General features: G+C 38.9%; 1 protein-coding gene, 1 long non-coding RNA gene and 1 pseudogene across 9 annotated transcripts in view; 1 reads left to right on the top strand and 2 right to left on the bottom strand.

Moving 5' to 3' along the window:
- LOC148002493 (uncharacterized) overlaps positions 1–26757 on the top strand; it is an 88065-nt gene that overhangs the window by 37825 nt on the left and 23483 nt on the right. For 5 of the 8 annotated variants that reach the window (XR_015633007.1, XM_087577208.1, XM_087577207.1 and 2 more), the window contains one exon: positions 15299–15369. Coding sequence is in view for 4 of the 8 variants with exons in the window: in XM_087577208.1 (XP_087433334.1) it covers positions 15299–15369 (71 nt within the window). In the remaining 4 variants the exon portion in view is untranslated. Of the gene's footprint in view, positions 1–3970; positions 4266–15298; positions 15370–26757 lie in introns of those variants that run through there. The other 3 variants (XR_015633009.1, XR_015633006.1, XR_015633008.1) reach the window with 2 other exon arrangements.
- Positions 3662–6317, bottom strand: LOC134480963 (uncharacterized). The gene is made up of 2 exons (XR_015633011.1): positions 6037–6317; positions 3662–3814 (listed from the first exon to the last, which is right to left on the bottom strand). It is a non-coding gene; the product is annotated as an uncharacterized LOC134480963 (long non-coding RNA).
- Ns5atp4-ps2 (NS5A transactivated protein 4, pseudogene 2) lies at positions 6873–7648 on the bottom strand (annotated as a pseudogene).

The raw sequence follows: 26757 nt of genomic DNA, 5'->3' as shown, positions 1-26757 counted from the left end.
GAGAGAGCATGTGATGTTTTTCTTTCTGGGTCTGAGTTAGCTCACTCAATATGAATTTCTAGCTCCATCCATTTATCTGTGTGTTAATCAGAGATCAATAGAGTAACAGAACTAATAAAATAAATCCCCCAACCCCCTTCTCTCTACCTATATGACTATCTGTATGCACACACACACAGACATGCACACACATATATCATTCTAATAAATCTAATAAATCTATATAAAGACATTGATTAAAGGTTTATCTTCACAACTCAAAGAACTGGCTTAGAAGTGAATCTTGCCACTTTAAGCAAAAATTCCTTACAGGTCCCTCTACTTTTGGGTTTTAGCTAATCCCATATATAGTCAAATTAATAAGCAAGAATAGCCTTCATAGTCTGAGAAATTCATGATTTGATTTTGTTCTTACAGCTGAATAGTATTCCATACATGTACATATATGTACATCTCCATTACCTATGTGTTGGTTTTAGGGCATTTCCTAGCAACCGTGAATAGAATACTAATTGACAATTATCTGTGGAGTATGATGTCAAGCCCTTTGGGCATATCCCCAGGAGTGGTAAAGCTGGGGCATATGCTAGACTCAGCCGTGCCAAACTTCTTCATGTTGATTTCCATAATGGTTCCAACCATGTGTAAGTCACCTCTAGTGAATGAGGGTCACTTTTCTTCACATCCATTCCAGCATTTGCTGTTCATTGTTCTGGCTATTTTTGCCATTCTGGTTGGGGTAAGAGGAAATCTCAAAACTGATTTGCATCTTTCTATATACTAAGGATGCTAAATATTTTTTTTGCTGTATTTCTTAGCCATGATTATTTTTTCCTTCTTTGGAGAACTCTCTGTTTAAGTCCTGGGCTCATTTTTGAATGTTTTTTAAAAAATTTTTGATACATTGATTTTTTGAGTTTTTTCTATGTTCTGAATATTAACCTCCTGTTATACACATAGCTTGCAAAGATTCTCTGCCTCTGTGCAGATGTTCTCTTTACCAGTTGGTTATTTCTTTAGCTGTGCAGAAGTTTTTAATTTTATGAAATCTCATTTGTCTATTGTTGGTCTTCATTCTTGAATTAGTGGAGTCCTAATTGTATCATTCTTTTCTATACCTGTATCATGTAAAATGTTTTCTTCTAGCAGGTTTAGAGCATATGTATATTTTGATACCTCCTTAAAAAACTCACTTGAATGACCACTTTTATTGGATTAATCTTGATAGTGGAATGAAATAATTATCAGTCAAGACCTCTTAAGGGTTATGAATACTGATAAACTTCTTAAAATGAAGAATTCACTAAATTTCAGGGTTGTCATCCCAGGGTTAGTATAGTTTATCTTATCTTAGAAATGTAAATAGAGGAGCATTAGAATACTTTTTTGACCTATAATACAAGAATGAATTATGTTATTGTATGTTCATGCAGTTGTTAAAAAGCTCAACAAGAGATGCTCCAATGGGATGATATTATCTGTTTTGAATCATGGAACTAGAGGGGAAATTGTAGTTCACAGGGCACAACACCTGCCAGTGTGTATTTTCACTGACCACAGAACATCTCCGGAGTTTCACCTTGTGTCTGAAACCATGCTAAACTGCAATTGTTTCAATGGCAGAGAATTTCTGGGTGAGATGAACACAGAGACAAAGTTGCTTTTGATTGTATTATTGTCAATGAGATTATGCATAAGAAGGTCATAGTTTATACATGTACATCTCCACTGGTCAAATTTTACTAGTTTGAGTAATTTTGTTACTGTGTTATGTTTTCTTTCTTTTTTTTTTTTTTCTTTTTTTCGGAGCTGGGGACCAAACCCAGGGCCTTGCGCTTGCTAGGCAAGCGCCCTACCACTGAGCTAAATCCCCAATCCCTACTGTGTTATGTTTTCAAGAATTATAGATTATTTCTAAAAAATTAACATCCCATTGACCATATTATAACATTGAGTTAACATTGCCAAATCCAGATGAATGAAAATCAAGATATTAAGAATTATAATTTCTGGTTTTTGTCAGTTGTTTTTATTATGATTAACTTTCATTGTCAACATTCTAGAATTGAAATCACATAGGATATGTATCTTCCAGCACATTTGTGTGGATATTTCTAGACAGGTTTTCCTGAATATGATAATCGTTTCTGAATGTGAGCAGTACCATCCCATGGTCCCTGGTCTCTCTGAATAGAAATGACAGAGAGAGAGAGAGAGAGAGAGAGAGAGAGAGAGAGAGAGAGAGAGAGAGAGAGAGAGAGAGAGAGCACAGAACACCAGCATTCATCTTGCTCTGAGATTTGATGTGATCTCCAAAGTTTGAAGGAGATTTTCTTGAATTTTGACATCATCTGTCTATCTTCTTTGCAGATAGGGAAGTGACACTGAGCATTAAGATTGAACATTAAGGACAGAATATTGGAATTAAGAAGGGGAGACAGGCTTCTTCTGTTGACTCCTTGATTTATTATCTCTGTCAATTTGGTTAACTTTATTAAGCTTCGTTTTCCATAAAAAATGGTATATGTGTGTGTGTATGTGTGTGTGCACACATGCATGCACGTGTGTGTGTTTCACACAGTGCTCAGCTTAGTGGCTAGAACATAGGAAATAGAAACTGTTACTGTCGTTGGAGCTATGACTGTGATTCATGAACTCAATGCCAATCTTCTTGATTTCCCTCCTCTGCCATTTCAGGGATTTCAGGAGTTGATCAGAACTATCAGTTGATTTTTAGCTCAGGAAAATTTGGTGGCTATTCGTTCTATCCCAGGTAGATGAACAGCCAGCCTCCTGGAAGAGCTGGCCACTGTTCCTATCCTTTAAATCATCTTCCTTTGCTCCACATCATGGTCTAGTGACAGGAAAGAGGAATCACAGGGCAGTTGGGAGATTTCATCGCTAACACATTTCTTTTTCTACTTATTGAACGATGCTGCTACAGATATTTTGTTAAAGTCTAAAATAGCTGTAAATTGAAAATAAGTAAACAGGGTTTTTTTTCTATTTTTTTTGCAGCTACTAAAAGCTTTTTATTAGGCCACCAGATGAGCAATTGCTAAGGAAAGAAATGGTTTGTGCGTGAGGTTTGTAATCTGAGCACCAATTCAGCATCAAGCCTGTGGAGAAGGCCGAACAGTGCCTGTTGACACACAAGCCATCACAAGGGAAAAAAGAAAACTGTTTCCAGATTGTTAAATAATGCCACACAGTTAGAGAAACACAACACTCCAAATTCTTATATATCTTCCTTCATTGGGTTCAAGTGTATTCTCTTTCTTACCTACCTGAATCTATTTTCCCAGTGTATCTATATTTTCCTGGGTTTCAGGATTGCCCCTCTCTGATTCCGTGTGTTCTACACTTTTGCGCAGTGCTGGTTGTAGGTGACTTTAAGCAATCCTTCACAAGCAAAGCACTTTGAATGACTTCTTCAGTTGGAATTTTATAGGGATCGTATGTGGCTTTTCTTCTCACTTTAGGGATTCGTTATTTTTGTAGTACAAACAATGACGGCAATATAAGGTTTGTGAGGCTGACTCACTAAGGAAATGATACAGGTTTGGAAAACGACTCTTGCCATTGACGCAGGAGAGAACTCTTTAAAAGTAGCAATCTGAGACATTTCATTGCCATCCAACAGTTCCCATAAAACTACTCCTATCAGTCCATGGATTGTATTAAATAATCTGCGAGTGCAGGGCAGTTTTGAAAGGGGCACATTTCACAACCAGGTGTTTGGAGTTCTTAAAGCAAGTAAATCAGTTCCCATGATTCAAGTGTCATCTGTCTTCCAGGAAGTGAGTCTGAAGGCCTGAAAAGAATGAAGAAATGAGAAGACACATTAAAGAGATGGACAAGCAAGAAAGGAATGTGTATCTGTGGTGGATGGAATTTGTGTCTTAGATTCTGTTATCTCTCTGTAGTTGGTGTTCTTTCACTTCCATATGAAAAGGACCATTGTGAGGTCAGCTCTCCAGACAGAAGTCACAGGATTTCTGAAGTACCTGTGACAGAAGATACAGGGGAGGGGACAAAACTTGGCTTCAGCAGGACAGAACCATGTTAGCTTTGACTTCTACTGGTTTTGCAGAGATTTCAAGTAGAGGAGGAAACACTGTTTTGAAAACCGATGACTTGCTGGACATTTCCTGGTCTTGTGCAGCCATAGCATCCAGTGTATCTGTGTAGAAATGCTTCAGACAGAAGAGATATGGAGACGGAAGAGAGTACGATGTTGCCCCAGCTAGCATTCTTTGAAGAAGGTTTTCTTTCAGTTTTTCTTCTACTTATTTACTAATTTAAGTCTATTTTGAGAATTACATGAAATTCTTTTCTCCCATAAATTAGGTAACCCGAACAAGTAATGCTAAGTAGATGAGTAAAACTCTAAGAACAACTATGAGATAAATTCATTTTTTTCTTAACCATGTCATTGGTGAAAGAAATATGTGAATACATAAATGTATTTGTTTTCACTGTGTCCAAAGGAATGGGTATCCGTTGTAAATATGCTAAAGGGAAAATTCCATAGGTATACATATTTTTTCAGATTTGTTTTCTTGGGTGTTTCTTAATTACAATGACAAATGGTTAAGCTAAGGCAAGCACCCATGATGGGCTTGTGTACACGCGCCTCCATGTACGTTGTTGGAGACCGAACCCAAAGGCTTGCTGTGGTAAAAATAAAAAAAAGAAAGAAATAGGCATCACTGGTTCCCACACACTAGCCCCATGGTAGTCTTAGACTGAGGTGGTCACTCCATGGCATTAGTTCTGGCACCATAGGGCCATATAGAACTAACATTAATTTATTTCTGATTAGTATCTCTCCTGGCTGCCTCTCTCCCATACTAGTACCAGTACCAGAGAGCCATTTAGAACTAACATTAATATAGCACAGTGGCAGCTGGTTCCAGTGTGGCACCACACCACATTAGCTAACTTCTAGCCCCAGTAGTCTCTACGCTTCCATTGCTAGTCGCCTTGGCCAGCCCTGCCCAGGTGGGGCCTCTCTGGTCCCAGCTACCCAGTAAAATCATGACTCAACTAACTGTAACCCAACAATCAGATTTATGTGTTAAATTCTCAATCTATGATACATCAAGAAAATAAATAAGCTTATAACCATTTGATAAGGATATAAACTGCCCACCAAGATAAGATAAATTTGCCTACAGAAACACAGCCCAACTACCTTGGCAATTCAAGACCACACAGATCTGGGTCATCTTTCTCCGTGTCCATCTTGATTCTTCTCCCTTCCCTTCTCTCCCACCTTACAAAAGCCTTATATTTTTACTGTCCAATCATGGCCTTGACCCAACTGGTGTCAGCCCTCACCTGTATATTGACATCAACCTACAAAGGCTGTGTATTTTCAGCATGTCATTTACTACTAAGCTATATCTTTAGACATTAAGCAAGCATTAAAAAAAATCATCAATCCTTTTTAGTACTCAGGGACGTCAAGCCACAACTATTGTTCTGTCATTCCATTGGCTCAGAGGTTCTGTTGCCTAGGGAACCATGAAAACTAAAACATACTGATAAATATAAATACCAAATGAAATACATATATTGCATATATCAAATGAAAATAGTCTTATCTTTTTTTTTTTACTAGTATCAATGAAGAATTACTGTTCATGAGCAGGGGTAGAAGACAGCAGGCATTGTTCTGGCCAGTTCTAGACTTATGTTTCATCTTGTATTAATGATTATAAGAATGAAGTTATTGTCAAACTTCCCTCCATTCATTTTTCCTTAGTATATATTTGGTGTAGTTCAGTGTTAAGGACATGACAATGTATCTTTTATAACTGTGCCTAACAGGAAATTCTGATGTATTGTAATGATGCAAACTACATATATATATTTTATATAAACATATGGATGAGTTTCTTATGCCATTTCCTGTTAGAACCAATCTCTTGTGTACTCCAAACATGAAGGGAGAATACTCGATTTTTTTGCTGCTATGTCAGAATATTATATAGTAGATAAATCACAGTAATCAGAAATTCATTGTCTCACCACTTCGGGGTATGGGAACTCCAAAACTGAGGATTTGGAATCTTCCAGGGCTTTGTTGATGAGACAGCTTTTGGTAGAAGGCAGAAGGAAAAGCAACGGAGAGGGACCACAACTGACCCCCTCATCACAGTGCTGATTGTAATCCTCTGAGTGGGGGGCTCACACTGTCTTTATTTCTTAAAGATAGAACTGTTTCCATGGTTTTATAGTCGTTAGTTTTATTCAGTACTTTGTAAACTGAAACTAATACACTGACTGATATTAGAGGAAATCACTTCTTCACATTGTCCTACCAGAGTCACACAGGTTATGCCAAGTGTCAGAACATTCCTTTTTCTTGTCATAAGTATTGGGTGAAGGTGGGGACAGAACCTTCCATTATAGGAAAGTCATGTAGGTGTCACAATACACATGGTTTAAATGGAGCACCAAAATTCCAGAGGACATCCTACCCACTTTCTCAATCTCCTCTCCCCATGGGGTCCCGACTGACTTTTCCACCGATCAAACCCGAGATGCTCTAAACCGAAATATTTCTCTTTAGTTGAGTGCAAGGGGGTAGACATGGAGGATACCTCACCTCGATTTACATCCTTGAGACTAAACAGCATTGAACAGGGTAGGGGAAGCGCAGACAAAATCAAGTGAAGATTTTCAAGGAAGCTTCAACAGAAATGCTAAGAACGACTTTTGAATTCAAATCCAGAAGAAGTGCTCCTGGAGATACTGATGTTTTAGCCAATATAGGAAAGGGTTGGGAATGACCTTTTAGACACAGTTGTGTAAGAATGTCTTGGCCAGGAACGTCTGGGTCTGCTGAACCAGATATGCCCAGGGCCGCCTCACAGCGGGCATGCGTGCAGCTCCATCAGAGTGCTCTCCACTGTCTTGTAATTGTCTTTAAAGCTCTTCAGTTCGAGGAAGTGCTTAGGGTGTTTGCTCTTCTGACTGGAGGGCAGGTATGCGACCTGGATGGTTGTTGGCAACATTTTAGGTGACTGAGTTGGGTCTTTGGCTGCTGACTGGTGGTGTCTTTGAGAGCCCCCAGTTCATGCTTTGACCCCAGTGGCCAGCTCACTCAAGGCCTCCTGATAACGCAGTACTCGCTCTGGCCGAAGTCCCCTGTCCCATAGCGGGCTATCTCATGTCCATCAAGGAGGGCCCTTCGAATGCCCCTGAAAGGAGTGCTAGTGTTTCTCAGATCTAGCAAGTAGGAGTGGAAATTCTTACCTTTTAAAGAACGGGGTGCTGGCCTTCAGCATGAAATGGGATCTCAGAGGCATAGATGGTATCTAGGGCTTTCATCCTGTATAGATAGTTGTAGCAACTTTGATTCCCCTGAGTTTCCAGCTGTAGGAGTCTGATGTCATCACCTGCAAGGAACTGAGGTTCCTACTGGATATCCTGAACCCTGGATAGTCAATATCAATCTCCTCTTTTAAGTCCTTGGGGGCATTGTGTCCCACAGGTACATGAGGTCCCCTTCTAGATTTCATTGCAAAGTGCATGATTTGTCTCTTCACAAAAATAAACAGCAGCAGGAATACCAGGCTCCAGTACACTTTCACAAGCATGACATTCACTCCGGACAGCAGTTACTACTAGACGCCATTGCCTCTCTCACTGGAAACTTCTGCTAGGATAGTCCCACTGCACTCGCACAGTAGCCCAGGTTTAGCTGAACTATTATTAATGCTACTATTTATTATGCTGCAATGAAATTTAAACATGAGGAGACAAAATTCAAATATTAACAACAAACATTTAACATCTACCAGCCATGAAGGAAAAAAAATTTTTGGTGTGTGTTAGTGTGTGCATGTGTGCATGCGTGTGTGTGTGTGTGTGTGTGTGTGTGTGTGTGTGTGTGTGTGTATGTGTGCACATGCCTGCATAAGAGTGCAGGTATCCTTGAGATCTGGAAATTGTGACGTGATTGCAGATGTCAGGAGCTTTATATTCTATTTGCTTTCAAAGATATGATGGAGAGTTTAAAAGACAAGTCACATGCGTAAAAATGAAACAGTGAGATAAATGACTTCGTATGTTTATCTAAAATTAACTTTAAAAAGGCTTTTTAAAATTCTGTTAACATATGTTTCATGGTTATGAAACAAATCATGGAGTTTGAGGAAGATATTCTTAGATCTAGTGTGACTTTGAGCTGTGCAGGCTCCAGAAAGCTACTGGGGTAGGGATTACATGTGGTTCCTCTGCAAGGGCAGATTGTAGCTGTTTTCTTTCTGTATCTCAAGTGTTCTTGGTACTGTGTTTCAGAAATGAGACATTGGACTTTGGCCAGGATTATCTAGTTTCTGTTAGGTTCATGAAGAGATAGATATAGTCAAAAATAGTCCCTGCTTTTGCAGGAGTCTAAGTGCAGACTAGCCTCTACACTGGAGACTTCGTGTTTTTATACTTAGGACATGTGTTCTCAATAAATGTTAAATTTTCCACAATGTGTCTAGAAAGACTCTCCATACTTTAAGGGAGACAGAAAGGGGAAAAAAGAATAAAGAAGGCAAACCATATTCAAGAGGAGTAAGACAGAGATAATAACTAAGAAATTATTGTTTTTTATATAAATTTACCTAAAGCTATTCCTTGGCTTCCTATTAAGCACAAGACATACTTGATATCCTTGGTTTCAATTTTCCAAGTTTGCCTTCTGCAGCTCTCTAAAGGTCATATATATGAGCATAAATAAGTGGATTTGGTGTTAGATGATATGATGTAATATCAATCTTCTATATTTAAAGATAGATTTCTGAAGCTTAGAAAGGAGAATGTTACAACAGAAAATGTGGTATATCTACACAATGGAATATTACTCAGCTATCAAAGACAATGACTTTATGAAATTCATAGGCAAATGGATAGAACTGGAAGATATCATCCTGAGTGAGGTAACCCAATCACAGAAAAACACACATGGTATGTACTCATTGATTAGTGGATATTAGCCCAAATGCTCGAATTACCTTAAATGTACAGAACACATGAAACTCAAGAAGGATGACAAAAATGCAGATGCTTCACTCCTTCTTTAAAGGGGAACAAGAATAGCCTTGGGAGGGGATAGGGAGGCAAAGTTTAGAACAGAGACTGAAGGAAGGCCAATTCAGAGCCTGCCTCACATGTGGCCCATACATATACAGCCACCAAACTAGATAAGATGGATGAAGCAAAGAAGTGCAAGCTGACATGAACCGGATGTAGACCTCTCCTGAGAGACACAGCCAGAATATGGCAAATAGGCGAATGCCATCATTAAACCACTGAACTGAGAACGGGACCCCCGTTGAAGGAATCAGAGAAAGGGCTGAAAGAGCTTGAAGGGGCTCGAGACCCCATATGAACAACAATGCCAAGCAACCAGAGCTTCCAGGGACTAAGCCGCTACCCAAAGACTATACACGGACTGACCCTGGGCTCCAACCTCATAGGTAGCAATGAATAGCCTAGTAAGAGCACCAGTGGAAGGGGAAGCCCTTGGTCCTGCCAAGACTGAACCCCCAGTGAACTAGATTGTTGCGGGGAGGGTGGTAATGGGGGAGAGGATGGGGAAGGGAACACCCATATAGAAGGGGAGGGGGAGGGGTTAGGGGGATGTTGGCCTGGAAACCGGGAAAGGGAATAACAGTTGTAATGTAAATAATAATTACCCAATTTAATAAAGATGGAGAAAAAAAAGAAAAAAAGACGTGGATATAAGATCTTAAGTGATAGTAACAAAATTATGTTGAGTATAGATTATATTATTAAAAGAAACACTGTAGAAATTTATAGAAATAGTCCACCATCATATGAGAGTGTTGATGCTGCCTCTTTTGAAATAATATGTAGTTGGGTTCATATTCTCTTATCATCTGTAATCACCAGAACCACCTTTTCAAGGTCTTCTTTCTCTGTCTTCTAAATATTGCTCATAAACTAGTATTATAAACTTGATGCAGTCACACATAGTGGCAGAGTTTACCCATGTCTCTATACCACTTAGAGCTTTGGGGCCTTTCTATCCATGACTTGAATTAACATTTTAGAAGTCTTTTTATTATTTTGTATTGATATAGTCTGAGCTGCATAGCAAACACGAGGCTGTCTTTACTCCTCATTCCACAGTGTAAGACTCAATAGTGTTAATTCTGAACACCACAGATGCATAGCAAAGTGATCTCTTTACATACACTTTCAACCTGGAGCTGTTTCTACCCAAAAGTCAGGAACTCAGTGGCAAAGCTCCTCTGGCTTGTTTCTTTGGTCAATCCCTCGGTTTCTCTATCCTCCTATTTTATTATATTTCTCCTCCTTTCCTTCTATCTGAATACTTACTGTTATTTCCTTTTCCAAACTTCTAGTTTCTTATTTCTCTAATAATCTACACCAGTAAAAAAGCATAAATGCATATTCATGGAAAGCAATTTCCCTGTGGGTATAATGTATAGCAAAAAACCCTTCTGTCCTTGGGTTTTACAACTAAAGGGATTATACATTTCCATTGTGTGTGTATGTTTGTGCGTGCGTGCATGCGTGCGTGCGTGCGTACGTGTGTGTGTGTGTGTGTGTGTGTGTGTGTGTGTGTGTATAATTTCATCCTTTTTTAAAAAGTGTGATTTTGCCTCTTCCCAAAACAGCCATTTTGTTTTTGACCACTTGAGAAATGTATACTTATCCCTTAGGAGCAGAATTAAATGCCATTTTCTGTACAGATACTTTACCAGCTCTTTTGGTTAAAAATAGTTATCTATAGATCATATTCATAGCTCTTTTCCCTAGTTTGTTACAGTGAAAACGTTTTCTCCTGCACTTTCTATACTTCAGTAATGGTTTTGGCATGACCAGACATGACTTAATAGGAATAAATGCATATTGAATGAATGAGATCTAGTTATCTGAAGGAGCAAATTCAACGACTACCCAATATTAAACTTGACTACTCAATACTGGGGGTTCAAAATAAGCATAAATATGATCTAATTGTTATGGTTTGTATATGCTTGGCCCAGAGAGTGGCACTATTTGGAGGTGGGCTTGTTGGAGTAAGTGTGTCAGTGTGGTCATGGGCTTTAATACCCTAGCCCTAATTGCCTGGAAGCCAGTCTTCTCTTACCAGCCTTTGGATGAAGATGAAGATTAGAACTCTGAGCTTCTCCTACACCATGTCTGCCTGGATACTGCCATGCTCCCACCTTCATGCTAATGGACTGAACTTGTATGCCAGCCACAAGTAAATGTCCTTATAAGCATTGTCCTTGGTCATGGTGTCTGTTCACAGCTGTAAAATACTAACTAGGACACTAATCTTAAACTTTTACTGGACAAGTCTTCAAACCTATGAAAAAAGAAGCAGTGGGTCTCACCCTTGCTATTGTACCAACTATTCCAGTTTCCTGGAACCCAAACGACATTTGCTGGGTCTTACAACATTTACAAGTGAGGAATAAAGGGACAACAATATAGAAAAGAAACAACTTAATTCTACACTTCATCTTGGTTTTCTTACAGTTCAGAAATCTAGTTTATTATTGTTAGGATAGGAAATATGGCAGTACATAGGCAGACATGGTGCTGCTTAAGGAGCTAAGAGGTCTATATATACAGTTTTTAAATTTTAATTTTAATTTTTTGCTTATTCAGTTTTCATCCCACTCTCTGCTCCCCTCCCTGTTGCCTTCTCCTCTCTTCTCTTCTTCTCTGAGCAGGTGTGGGATGCCCTGCATATTCCCCCCTATTGTATTTAATGTCTCTGTGAGGCTATTTGCTTCTCTCCCACTGAGGCCAGACAAGGTAGCCCAGCTAGTAGAACATATCCCACACACAGGCAACAGCTTTGGGACAGCCCCCACTCTAGTTGTTCAGAGCCCACATGAACACCAAGCTGCACATTTGCTACATAAGAACAAAGAGCCCTAGATCCAGTCTAGCCCATGTATGTTCTTTGGTTGGTGGTTCAGATTCTAAGAGCCCCAAGGACCCAGATTAGTTGACTCTGTTGGTCTTCCTGTGGCGTCTCTATCCCCTTCTGTGCATGCAATCCTTCCTTCTATTTTTCCATAGGGGTTCCCAAGTTCCATCCACTGTTTGGGTGTGGGTGTCTGTATCTATATGAGGCAGCTGCTTATGGAGCCTCTCAGAGGACAGCCATTCTGGACTCTTGTCTGCAAGCATAACAGAATCATTAATAGTGTTAGCCATTGGTGCTTGCCCATGGGATGTTTCTCAAGTGGTCTGGTTATTGGGTGACCATTCCTTCAGTCTCCGTTCCATACCCTATACCTGTATTTCTTATAGACAGGATAACTTTGGGGCTGAAAGTTTTATGGGTGCGTTGGTGTCCCTATTGTTCCACTGGGGTTCCTGCCTGGCTACAGGAGGTGGCCTCTTCAGGTTCCGTATCCCCAATGTACTGAATCACAGCTTTGATTCTTGGGTGCCTCCCTTGTCTCAAGTCTCTGTCATGTCCTGGAGATACCCCACACCTCCCCACACCTGTCAGTTGCAGATTTTCATTCATTTTCATGGCCATTTGGCCATCTCTCCTGCCCTTCCCATATCTAATCCTGACCCCCCCATTCCCTGCCCCATACCCCTCCCTCCCATTTCTCTCCCTCTATCTGACTTTTTAAAAACTATTTTATTCCTCCTCCTAAGTGAGATTCAAGTTTCCTTCCTTGAGCCTTCCTTTTTGTTTAGCTTTTTTGGGTCTGTGGTTATAACATGATACCTGTATTTCATGGCTAATATCCACTTATGAGTGAGTACATATTATACATGTCCTTATGGGACTGGATTACCTCACTCATGGTGATCTTCACATGTTCTATCCATTTGCCTGCAAAATTCATGATGTCTGTTTTTAATAGTTGAATAGTATTCCATTGTGCTGATGTACCACATTTTCTTTATCCATTCTTCAGTTGAGGGACATCTAGTTTGTTTCTAGTTTCTGGCTATTATGAATAAAGCTGCTATGAACATAGTTGAGCATGTGTCTTTGTGAGATCTTAAAGCATCTTTTGGGTACATGCCCTTTTGAGAATACAGCTGGGTCTTGAGGCAGAACAATTCCCAGGTTTCAGAGAAACTGCCAAATTAATTTCCAAAGTGATGGTACACGTTTGCCCTCTAACCAGCAAAGACGTGTTCCCCTTGTTCCACATCCTTACCAGCATGTGCTATCTCTTGAGATTTTTTATCTTCTCCATTCTGATGTGTTTAAGACAGAACCTCAGAGTTGTTTTGATTTGCATTTCCCTGATGACTAAGGACTTTGAACATTTCTTTAAGTGCTTCTCTGCCATTTGAGATTCCCCAGTTAAGAATTCTGTTTAGTTTTGTACCCCATTTTTAATTGGGTTATTTGGGTTGTTGGTGTCTAACTTCTTGACTTCTTTGTAAATTTGGGATATTAGCCCTCTGTCAGATGTAGGGTTGGTAATGATCCTTTCTCAATCTGTGGGCTGCCAATTTGTCCTATTGACAGATTTGCCCTACAGCTTTGTAGTTGCATGAAGTCACATTTATCAATTGTTGATCTTAGAGTCTGGGCCATTGGTATTCTGTCCAGGAAATTGTCTCTTGTACCAATGTGCTCAAGGGTATTTACCACTTTCTCTTCTTTGAAATTTAATGTATCTGGTTTTATGTTGAGGTCCTTGATCTACTTGGACTTGAGCTTTGCACAGGGTGATAAATGTGGATTTATTTTCATTCTTCTACAGGTAGACATCCAGTTAGTCCAGCACCATTTGCTGAAGATGCTTTCACTTTTCCATTGTATTGTTTTGACTTCTTTATTAAAACTCAAGGGTCCATAGATATGTGGGTTTATTTTTGGGTCTCTGATTCAACTCCATTAGTCTGTTTCTGTACCAATAAAATACAGGTTTTTTCTTTTCTTTCTTTCTTTTTTTTAACACTGTTGCTCTGAAGTATAGCTTGAGGTCAGGGATGGTGATTCCTCCTGAAGTTCTTTTATTGTGTAAGATTGTTTTGGCTATCCTGCTTTTTTATTTTTCCATATGTATTTGGGAATTGATCTTTCAATGTCTATATAAAATTGTGTTGGGATTTTTGATGGGGATTTCAATGAATCTGTAGATTGCTTTTGGTAAGATGGTCATTTTCACTACATTAATTCTATATATCCATGAACATTTTTTGTCTTCTGATATCTTCTTCAGTATTTTTTTTTGAGGGACTGCAGTTCTTGTCATACATATCTTTCACTTGCTTGGTTAGAGTCACATCAACATATTTTATATTATTCATGGCTATTGTAAAGGGTGTTGTTTCCCTCATTTCTTTCTCAGTCCATTTATCATTTGTATAAAGAGGGCTACTGATTTCTTTGAATTAATTTTGTATCCATCTGCTTTGCTGAAGGTGTTTATCAGCTGTACAAGTTCTCTGGCAGAATATTTAGGGTCTCTTATGTATACTATTCTATCATCTGTAAATAGCAATACTATGACTTTTTCCTTTCCAATTTATATCCCTTTGATCTCCTTTAGTTGTCTTATTGCTCTGAATAGAACTTCAAGTACTATATTGAATAGATAGGGAGAGAGTGGGCAGCTTTGTCTTGTCCCTGATTTTAGTGGAAATGCTTTAAGTTTCTCTCCATTGGCTACTGGCTTGCTGTATGTTGCTTTGATTATGTTTAGATACGTGCTATGTTTCTCTGGTTTCTCTAATGCTTTTAACATAAAGGGGTGTTGAATTTTATCAAAGTCTTTTTCAGTGTCTGGTAAGATAATCATGTGATTTATTCCTTTTAGTTTTTTATATGATGGATTACCTTGACGGGTTTTCATATATTGAAATATCCCTACAACCCTGAAATGAAGCCTACTTGATCTTGATGGATGATATTTTTGATATGTTATTGATTTCAGTTATTGAGAATTTTATTGAGTATTTTTATACTGATATTCATAAACGAAGTTGGTCCGAGATTTTCTGTCTTTGTTGGGTCTTTGTGTGGTTTAGGTATCAAAGTAACTGTGGGTCCACAGAACTAAGTAGGTAGTGTTCCTTCTGTTTGTATTTTGTAGAATAGTTTGAGGAGTATCGGTATTAGCTCTTCTTTGAAGTCTGGGAGAATTCTGCACCAAAACCACCTGGCCCTGGACTTTTTATGGTTGGAAGACTTTTTATGGGCTTTTAATGATTGCTTCTATTTTTTAGGGTAATGGGGCTATTTAAATGTTTACCTGATCTTGATTTAACTTTGGTAACCTTTTCATGACTTTCTTTTTAGAGATGGAGATAAACACACCCGATTGCGTCATCTTCTCAGCTCAAGATGCACCTTCATTCCTTCCTGCCTTTGTGAGTAGTTGGACATGGAAAATATTGACGTATGTTGGCAGTGAAGATGTTGCCTAGTCAGTGTCAATCAGAGGTTTTCTGTCTAAAATATGCCCTTTATTGAATTAGAAGGAAATGGTTTGAAACAAAAACGAGCTATTGGGTAGAGCCATTATTTGCCTATTAAATCAATTCCAGCATAACAATCCTGGCAAGATATTATTTTAATTTGTACTTTTCTACAAATTGCATGTTTGTGGTGGAAAAGGAATATATAGTTAGCTGAGAGAAAAGGTATTTGTTCACCATGGATAATTATCTTTTAATTCAATTAATATGACTATGGATAAGTTTCAAGCCTCTTTTTGATGGTAAGTTTTTAGGATACTTATAGTTACAAATGGTGAATGTGTGAAAGGAACAGACATGAACAAAACAGTACGTGCTGTACTCACAGCCAGTTACAAAAAGTGTTCATGCATGCATCTGTTGCTTATTAATATTTTACTGTTATTTGCATCATCCTTTTGAAGAGGCTCCAGCAGCCTGTTGCTTTGCCCAATTGTTTATAATGATCTATAAATCAGGGGTTTGGATGAAATCAAATAACTAGGTTGTATTTGCAAAAATATGGAGAATATATTTCTTTCTTGTATTCATGCAGATTTCAAAATACATAGAGCAATTTCTCATTGAAGCTTGTATTTGTTTTAGTTACTCATTTTTAAAAGAAAAATCTGATTATTTTTAGCCAATATATTCAAATTCTACTTTTATGTATTGTTCAATTTAAGTTTCTGCTATATATTGACAGTTTTCCTAAGAGACATATAAATAATCAAAATATATTAAAAAGCAAAAATGGAAAAAACAAACAACAACAAAACACACAGCAAAAACAAAGAAAAGCAAGAGCTCTTAGTATGACATCAAAGTGTCAATATCTTCAAATATATGACTTTACTATTCAACTATGATGCCTTAGTAATCCTAGGTAAATTATTAAATTATATTTAGATTTTGAGTCTCCATTAACTGTAGTTGAACTGATTGGATTTTTTTTAGAACTCCAGTAGAGCGACTATACTGAATAAAGAAAGAATTCAAAACTTCATGAGTTTGATTTACTGTCCTTCTGCGTCATGGCCATGCTTTTAATTCTCCTAGTAACACAAAATATATTCAGAACGTGCAGTTAGATCAATGAAGACTCCATGTTTGTATCACAAACAATGTATCCAGTCCTTCTCATTTTCTAGTTATGGTTTTATGGTCAGATTTTTTAGTGAGAAATTACAACCAATAGTGGGAATGAATCAGTTACCTAAGACATTTATGAGTTGCACTGAAAAGTAATAGCCGGGGGTGGGGGGTATCTCTACATGTTTCAGGAATTAGAGGTGGATGAAGGAGTTGCCTCAATCAAATGTGTCCTATTTTATTCTTTTATAAGTGACCGAGTCTAGTTTGTACTATTTATCTACTCACGAGTGTGTATCTACTAGAGTGTGGTTAATGTATCAGGCCCCTACCCTTAAAGAAAACTGAATTCCTTTCCCTCAAGCTACCCACTGTTAGTAACTCCTCAGCTCAATAGCCACCAAAGCCATCCCAGCCAATGACCTTTGGGTCTTTACTTGACTTATGCTTCTGGACACTATGGATTTTTACCATATCTCCTTGTCAGTTTAGAATTATATGTATTTTATTCATTGACCTTTGTTTTAATGTAGAAACATATAAAAATATTTAGCTGTACTCAGTGCTTTCCCCCCCAAAATTAAAGTTTTTATTTTTATAGAATAATATATATACACAATGCTTAGTAATTACATTAGTCCCCTATATACTCTCTCATCTCTCTGCCTCTTCCATCAATCCCTTTTGTCCAAATTGTCTCATGTTCCTTCTTTCTTCCCAAACTTCAGAGACCATTTCAGAAACAGGGCTGAAAGACTAAAACAGCCAGAGGTAAGGGAGGGCCCAACTAAAACTGTCTAGACATGACAGACTTGCTATATTTGCAAACTCATAGAGGCTGTAGTTATCTACACAAGACTTGGAGAGTCAAGCCTGTCAGGATTTCACAAGGAAAGGAAGAGGATCTCACCTGCTATACCCCCACCCCCACCCCAAGCTGAGGAGTTATTGACAGTGAGTGGCCTGAGGGAAGGGGTCACAGATTTCTTTAAGGGTACAGTTCTGGTACATAAACCATGCTCTAGTAGATGATTCTCTCGCTCAGGAGTAGTGAACAGTACAAACTGGACTTGGTTACTTATAAAAGAAAAGGAGAGGGCATGGAGTTGGTAACAGAAGAGTACTAAGATGCCTCTGGAATCCTGAAGCTCAGTAGTCACCAAGGACATCCTAGACAATGACTAAAACCCACAGATCAGGGAAGCTCAGTTAATTTTAGAGAGAAATTTATTCCAGATCCATAGGAGGGCATTTAATAGGGAAGAAGAGAGGGAGAAGTCATTTTACTTAAGTTGGCAAGAAGGCTGTCCCCATGGCAGACAAGCTGTAACATAACAGAGAAGGAGAAAATGAGAAAGCTCAAAACACTGGTGAAAAATCATACTCAAACTCAGGCCAACATCTGAAAGGAAGACAAAGAAAAAGGGAGAGTCATGGCTCAGAGAGGCAGGCAGACCTAACAGAAACTCATGGTGGATAATAGAGAACACAATAGGAGGTGGGAATCCTGGTGAGGATTAGTACAACATCTAATTAAAGGATTATTGAACCTACTTACTTAGCATGATGCCCTCTCCTTGAGGAATGGTCCCTTTGTAGCTGACTGTCTAGCCCAACTGGATTAACTCTAAAAGAAGAAACAATGGCTTGTTTCCATTCTGAAGTAGGTTACATACTTTTGGCTATGAGGCAATAGCATTCCCTTAGTGGGCCTTCAATGGTATTGTAACATTGGAAAGGGATAGGTTTGAGATGAGTTCAGAGATGTTGTAGGGTTGAATCCTAATAAGAATACACTGTATGCATGTATGACATTCTTAATGAATTAAAACATTAATTTAAAAGGAAACAGTTTAAAAAATTTGGCTTTTTATGTCTTACTGAAAAATACAATTTAGAAATAATAATTAAAATGTGAAAGAGACAAAGTTGCCTTCAGAATTCTGAATGTTTTTCCCCAGAAAACACTTATTTAAGTATATTATCTGTGGAACATTTATTTAAGGAATAATACAAAGAAGTTGCCAGTTTTGGAGATGGTAGATTCTGTCCCAAACATTTACTTAGCTTCCAACTATCTTGTTTGGTGGACAGCATCAGCCAAGTTGCTTGATTTCTTTAGAATATAGCAGAAATGAAAACAAAATCTTCCAAGTGATACATACATGAGGACAGACTGTACAGGAAAAAATGCCAGTAGACATCTCAAGGACAAATCATACAGGATCAGACTTTCTGAGGGAAGACTTAAAATAGACTACACCATTCCAAGAAATTAAGATGGCATTAGATCTGAAGAAATAAAACCTGCTATGTGTGTTTTTCCTAGTGTCCCTCAAACTTGCTGCAACATATATATAGACAGAAGAATATGTATCCATGAATTAAGAAGTAATTTGAGATTTTGGGAGCAGACATTCTTTTTATGACATAGTTTTAACTGTGTTATACAACTTGCAAGATATCCTTGATGAAGTCATATGGTTTTGAAATTTTACTATACTAAAATTAAGTTAGACATTTAAAATGCAATGAAGCAGAGGTTCAGAGCGTAGTAGAAAATCCTTCCTTTTCTGCATGATTATTCCTAGATGATGATATTCTTCTTCCCTAAACAATCATAAGAGTTTGAAGAACTATTTCTAATCCTCTGTCACCTGGGTCCAAATACATTCTAAATACATTTGTTATCACATAGTCACAAGTGGAGTAATAGTTAACTCTACTTGCTTTCTTGTAGAATCTGGGCCCTTTAAAGAATAATTCCATTGAAGTCCCATGTCCATCAGAATATCAAAGATCAACAAGTGGCCTCCAGGGTTGTTTTGATTTGTATTTTTCTGGTAACTACGGATGTTGAACATTTCTTTAGATGCTTCTTGACCATCCAAGTTTCCTCAGTTGAGAATTTTTTGTTCAGCTCTGTACCCCATTTTTTCCATCTTTATTAAATTGGGTATTTCTTATTTACATTTCAAATGTTATTCCTTTTCCTGGTTTCCAGGCCAACATCCCCCAACCCTTCCCCCTTCCCTTCTACATGGGTGTTCCCCTCCCTATCCTCCCCCCATTACCGCCTTCCCCCAAGAATTCTGTTCACTGGAGGTCCAGCCTTGACAGGACCAAGGGCTTCCCCTTCTCCATTTTTTAATAGGGTTATTTGATTCCCTGGAGTCTAATTTCTTGAGTTCTTTGTTCTTTGTATATATTGGATATTAGCCCTCTATCAGATGTAGAACTGGTAAAGACCTTTTCCCAATCTGTTGGTTGCCATTTTGTCTTATTGACAGTGTAAATGCAAATCAGGTGGACCCTGAGATTCCACCTCACACCAGTCAGAATAGCTAAGATCAAAAACTCAGGTGACAGCAGATGCAGATGTGGAGAAAGAGAAACACTTCTCCATTGATGGTGGGATTACAAGCTGGTACAACCAGTCTGAAAATCAGTTTGACTTTTCCTCAGAAAATTGGACATAGTACTATCTGAGGACCCAGCTATACCATTCCTGGGAATATACCAAAAAGATGCTCCAATATTTTATAAGGACACATGCTCCACTATGTTCATAGCGGCCATATTTATAATAGCCAGAAACTAGAAACGACCCAGATGTCCCTCAACAGAGGAATGGATACAGTAAATGTGGCACATTTAGACAATGGAATACCATTCAGCTATTAAAAACAATGGCTTCATATAATTTATAGTTAATTGGATGGATTTAGAAAATATCCTGAGTGAGGTAACTCAATCACAAAAGAACACACATGGTATGTACTTACTGATAAGTAGATATTAGACAAAGAACTTGGAATATCCACTATCCAACTCATGGACCACATGAAGCTCAAGAGGAAGGAAGACCAAAGAGCAGATGTTTCAGTCCTACTTAGAAGGGGGAACAAAATAATTAAGGGAAGTCGAGGGTGGGAGGGACTTGGGAGGAAGAGAAGATGGGGGAGGAGAAAAAGAGGGGCAGAATCAGGTATGGAAGGATATGGAGATACACAGAGGGTCAGGAAATTGAACAGAGGTGTGTAGCAATGGGGGATGGGAAAATTGGGGATAGCAACCAGAAAGTCCCAGATGCCAGGAATGCAAGAGCCTCCCAGGATCCCACTGGAATGACATTAGCTGAAACAGCCCACAAAGGGGAGGGAGAACCTGTCAAGACCATATCCAGAGGTTAGGCCTGGCTCCCCAGTTGAAGGATGGGTCCACCCACCCATCTCTAAATTTTTTTTTTTTACATTTTTTTTCTTCTGGTCACTTTTATTTATTTATTTTTTAATTATTAACTTGAGTATTTATTATATATATTTCGAGTGTTATTCCCTTTCCCAGTTTCCGGGCAAACATCCCCCTCCCCCCTTCCCTTTCTTATCGGTGTTCCCCTCCCCACCCTCCCCCCCATTGTCCCCCTCCCCCCAACAGTCTAGTTCACTGGGGGTTCAGTCTTAGCAGGACCCAGGGCTTCCCCTTCCACTGGTGCTCTTACTAGGATATTCATTGCTACCTATGAGGTCAGAGTCCAGGGTCAGTCCATGTATAGTCTTTAGGTAGTGGCTTAGTCCCTGGAAGCTCTGGTTGCTTGGCATTGTTGTACATATGGGGTCTCGAGCCCCTTCAAGCTCTTCCAGTTCTTTCTCTGATTCCTTCAACGGGGGTCCTATTCTCAGTTCAGTGGTTTGCTGCTGGTATTCGCCTCTGTATTTGCTGTATTCTGGCTGTGTCTCTCAGGAGCGATCTACATCCGGCTCCTGTCGGTCTGCACTTCTTTGCTTCATCCATCTTGTCTAATTGGATGGCTGTATATGCATGGGCCACATGTGGGGCAGACTCTGAATGGGTGTTCCTTCAGTCTCTATTTTAATCTTTGCCTCTCTCTTCCCTGCCAAGGGTATTCTTGTTCCCCTTTTAAAGAAGGAGTGAACCATTCACATTTTGATCATCTGTCTTGAGTTTCATTTGTTCTAGGCATTTAGGGTAATTCAAGCATTTGGGCTAATAGCCACTTATCAGTGAGTGCATACCATGTATGTCTTTCTGTGTTTGGGTTAGCTCACTCATGATGATATTTTCCAGTTCCAGCCATTTGCCTACGAATTTCATAAAGTCGTTGTTTTTGATAGCTGAGTAATATTCCATTGTGTAGATGTACCACATTTTCTGTATCCATTCCTCTGTTGAAGGGCATCTGGGTTCTTTCCAGCTTCTGGCTATTATAAATAAGGCTGCAATGAACATAGTGGAGCACGTGTCTTTTTTATATGTTGGGGCATCTTTTGGGTATATGCCCAAGAGAGGTATAGCTGGATCCTCAGGCAGTTCAATGTCCAATTTTCTGAGGATCCTCCAGACTGATTTCCACAATGGTTGTACCAGTTTGCAATCCCACCAACAATGGAGGAGTGTTCCTCTTTCTCCACATCCTCGCCAGCATCTGTTGTCCCCTGAGTTTTTGATCTTAGCCATTCTCACTGGTGTGAGGTGAAATCTCAGGGTTGTTTTGATTTGCATTTCCCTTATGACTAAAGATGTTGAACATTTCTTTAGGTGTTTCTCAGCCATTCGGCATTCCTCAGCTGTGAATTCTTTGTTTAGCTCTGAGCCCCATTTTTTAATAGGGTTATTTGTTTCCCTGTGGTCTAACTTCTTGAGTTCTTTGTATATTTTGGATATAAGGCCTCTATCTGTTGTAGGATTGGTAAAGATCTTTTCCCAATCTGTTGGTTGCCGTTTTGTCCTAACCACAGTGTCCTTTGCCTTACAGAAGCTTTGCAGTTTTATGAGATCCCATTTGTCAATTCTTGATCTTAGAGCGTAAGCCATTGGTGTTTTGTTCAGGAAATTTTTTCCAGTGCCCATGTGTTCCAGATGCTTCCCTAGTTTTTCTTCTATTAGTTTGAGTGTGTCTGGTTTGATGTGGAGGTCCTTGATCCACTTGGACTTAAGCTTTGTACAGGGTGATAAGCATGGATCAATCTGCATTCTTCTACATGTTGACCTCCAGTTGAACCAGCACCATTTGCTGAAAATGCTATCTTTTTTCCATTGGATGGTTTTGGCTCCTTTGTCAAAAATCAAGTGACCATATGTGTGTGGGTTCATTTCTGGGTCTTCAATTCTATTCCATTGGTCTATCTGTCTGTCTCTGTACCAATACCATGCAGTTTTTATCACTATTGCTCTGTAATACTGCTTGAGTTCAGGGATAGTGATTCCCCCTGAAGTCTTTTCACTGTTGAGGATAGCTTTAGCTATCCTGGGTTTTTTGTTATTCCAGATGAATTTGCAAATTGTTCTGTCTAACTCTTTGAAGAATTGGATTGGTATTTTGATGGGGATTGCATTGAATCTGTAGATTGCTTTTGGTAAAATGGCCATTTTTACTATATTAATCCTGCCAATCCATGAGCATGGGAGATCTTTCCATCTTCTGAGGTCTTCTTCAATTTCCTTCTTCAGTGTCTTGAAGTTCTTATTGTACAGATCTTTTACTTGCTTTGTTAAAGTCACTCCGAGGTACTTTATATTATTTGGTTCTATTATGAAGGGTGTCGTTTCCCCAATTTCTTTCTCGGCTTGTTTCTCTTTTGTATAGAGGAAGGCAACTGATTTATTTGAGTTAATTTTATACCCAGCCACTTTGCTGAAGTTGTTTATCAGCTTTAGTAGTTCTCTGGTGGAACTTTTGGGATCACTTAAATATACTATCATATCATCTGCAAATAGTGATATTTTGACTTCTTCTTTTCCGATCTGTATCCCCTTGACATCCTTTTGTTGTCTGATTGCTCTGGCTAGAACTTCAAGAACTATATTGAATAAGTAGGGAGAGAGTGGGCAGCCTAGTCTAGTCCCTGATTTTAGTGGGATTGCTTCAAGTTTCTCTCCATTTAGTTTAATGTTAGCAACTGGTTTGCTGTATATGGCTTTTACCATGTTCAGGTATGGGCCTTGATTTCCTATTCTTTCCAGGACTTTTATCATGAAGGGGTGTTGAATTTTGTCAAATGCTTTCTCAGCATCTAATGAAATGATCATGTGGTTTTGTTCTTTCAGTTTGTTTATATAATGGATCATGTTGATGGTTTTCCGTATATTAAACCATCCCTGCATGCCTGGGATGAAACCTACTTGATCATGGTGGATGATTGTTTTGATGTGCTCTTGGATTCGGTTTGCCAGAATTTTGTTGAGTATTTTTGCGTCGATATTCATAAGGGAAATTGGTCTGAAGTTCTCTTTCTTTGTTATGTCTTTGTGTGGTTTAGGTATAAGAGTAATTGTGGCTTCGTAGAAGGTATTCGGTAGTGATCCATCTGTTTCAATTTTGTGGAATAGTTTGGATAATATTGGTATGAGGTCTTCTATGAAGGTTTGATAGAATTCTGCACTAAACCCATCTGGACCTGGGCTCTTTTTGGTTGGGAGACCTTTAATGACTGCTTCTATTTCCTTAGGAGTTATGGGGTTGTTTAACTGGTTTATCTGTTCCTGATTTAACTTCGGTACCTGGTATCTGTCTAGGAAATTGTCCATTTCCTGAAGATTTTCAAGTTTTGTTGAATATAGGTTTTTGTAGTAAGATCTGATGATTTTTTGAATTTCCTCTGAATCTGTTGTTATGTCTCCCTTTTCATTTCTGATTTTGTTAATTTGGACGCACTCTCTGTGTCCTCTCGTTAGTCTGGCTAAGGGTTTATCTATCTTGTTGATTTTCTCAAAGAACCAACTTTTGGTTCTGTTGATTCTTTCTATGGTCCTTTTTGTTTCTACTTGGTTGATTTCAGCTCTGAGTTTGATTATTTCCTGCCTTCTACTCCTCCTGGGTGTATTTGCTTCTTTTTGTTCTAGATCTTTTAGGTGTGCTGTCAAGCTGCTGACATATGTTCTTTCCTGTTTCTTTCTGCTAAAGGAAATACAGGGACCAAGAGTGGAACAGAGACTGAAGGAAAGGCCATTCAGAGACTGCCTTACCTTGGGATCCATCCCACATGCAGACACCAATCCCAGACACTATTGCTGATGCCAGAAAAGCATACTGACAGGAGCCTGATACGGCTGTCTCCTGAGAGGCTCCCCAAGATTCTGACCAACACAGATGCGATGCTTGAAGCCAATCATTAGACTGATCACAGAAACCCCAGTGGAGCAGTTAGGGGGATGACCGAAGGAGCTAAAGGGGCCTTCAGTGGGAGGGGAGGACCTTGGTCCAGTGAAGGCTTGAAGCAATGCTAGGGTGGGTGGTGAGGTGGGATTGGGTTGGTGGGTGGGGGAGCACCCTCATAGAAACAGGGTAAGGGGGGATGGGATAGGGAGTTTGCAGAGGGGAAACCAGGAAAGGGGATAACATTTGAAATGTTAATAAATAAAATATCCAATAAAAAAGTTAAAAAAATTAAAAATAGTCAAGAAGAAGAAGAAAAAGAAGAAGAGAAAGAGAAGAAGAAAAGAAGAACCACCACCCACCACCACAACAACAACAACAGCAACAACAACAACGAAAAGAAGCAGTCTCCAAATTGTCTATGCCTGCTACTGCAGAATTTGAGGGCTCAGCACCAGACTCCTTTACAGGACAGCTCTTGCATGGGAAGGCTGAATGCTCATTTTCCTGAGCATGGATGACTCATGTTGTTCCATGACTTGTCCCTGTCCTTTATTCCTTCACTGGTGACTCAGCTATTCCACGTTTTCTCCGGCAGCTGTATTTCTTTTCGCTGTGACCTGTGTTCCTGGCTTCATCTTTGCCATCCGACTCAGTTTATTATATTTTTAAGAATTGTTTTCCATTTTCCTGCTCCTGACGTATGGCCGATTGGTTTCACTGTTTTGCCTGGTGATCTTGGCTATGACTCTCTCTAGTTAGAGAGTGCTGACCAAAGGGAGAAGGTAGTCATTGTCTTGGGATGTGTGGCCTGGGCAGCCCCACAGGGAACTCTGAACTGCTGCTTCTCTGATTATTGCTTCTCTTTCTATTCATCAGATATCTTTCTGAAGTCTCAACATTCTGGCTGTTTTTAGATGACGCTCTCTTTTCACTCAAGCACTTGTTTCCTTTCCCTGCCTTTAAATTCTGAGTTTCACCTTCAGTATTCTGAATCGGCAGCATAAAATTTTCTGATACCTCTCTAATATTTGGTGACCTTATTTTGATTTTCAAAGTGTCTTTCATGCTCTCATATTATTAAATGATTACCACATGTCTGTGCATGTGTGCCCGGTGTGTGTGTGTGTGTGTGTGTGTGTGTGTGTGTGTAAATACTGTTGCATGGAATACCCACAGTGAACTTAATTCTCTAACACTTTGTAGATCAGTTACACAATTACCTAACACTTGACAGGAACATCCAACTTATACTGACAACAATTATCTTTATACCACTAAAGTAATTTTCCAAAGGTTTATCCTACCTAATGTCTTTTTTTAAAGGTGCTTACCTTGTGTCAGAGTGCTTAGCTGCACCAATACCAATTTTGCTTAGTCACAGCACCCTGGTGCTAGCCCCACAATGTTACTATCAGTTCTCTATGTCGTGTGTTGTCTGGGGCTTTGTCACTTAGTTCTTTTAAGTGAGGTATCATTATTATCACTCTTACTATTATTATTTTCTCAAAAAAAATGTATGCTCTTTTAAAAAACTATTAAAATAAAACCAATTAACCTAAGGTAACCTTTTATTTCTCCACCCATAAAGAGATCATTATTCATATTTTGTCAAATATTTTTTCAAATAAAATATCACCTTATTATAATCAATTCACAAATGAAATCACAAAGCAAGTTGAAGGAAACTAAACATATGCTCATTCCCAGAATCTAGGCACCTCACTGACCAATCCAGTAAAAACGGTCATTTTGAGTCAGTGAAATTTTCTTGGTGTTTTATGTTTGTCATGTATCCATTACCAAAGAAGAAAAATTAACCAAAGACAGAGTTGGAACTATAAAAAATTGCAGTATAGTATTTTTCCTGACTAGAGTGTCCCTGCATTCTATCCCATTCTTGGTCTCTCTCTCTAGATGTAATGCTATACTCACAGTCTGTTTCCTTATATACATACATACATACATACATACATACATACATACATTTATGCAGTATATGCAAGAATCTACATATAGAACAAATATGGCTTTTTCTTTCTGAGTTTGGGTCACTATGCTTAATATACTCTGTAAGCCCATTCATATCCCCA

Source organism: Rattus norvegicus, chromosome 11, assembly GCF_021556685.1.
Source record: "Rattus norvegicus strain SHRSP/BbbUtx chromosome 11, alternate assembly SHRSP_T2T, whole genome shotgun sequence".
NCBI lineage: Eukaryota > Metazoa > Chordata > Mammalia > Rodentia > Muridae > Rattus > Rattus norvegicus.
Note: the sequence above shows the minus strand (reverse complement) of the source record. Positions and strands in the feature narration are given on the sequence as shown.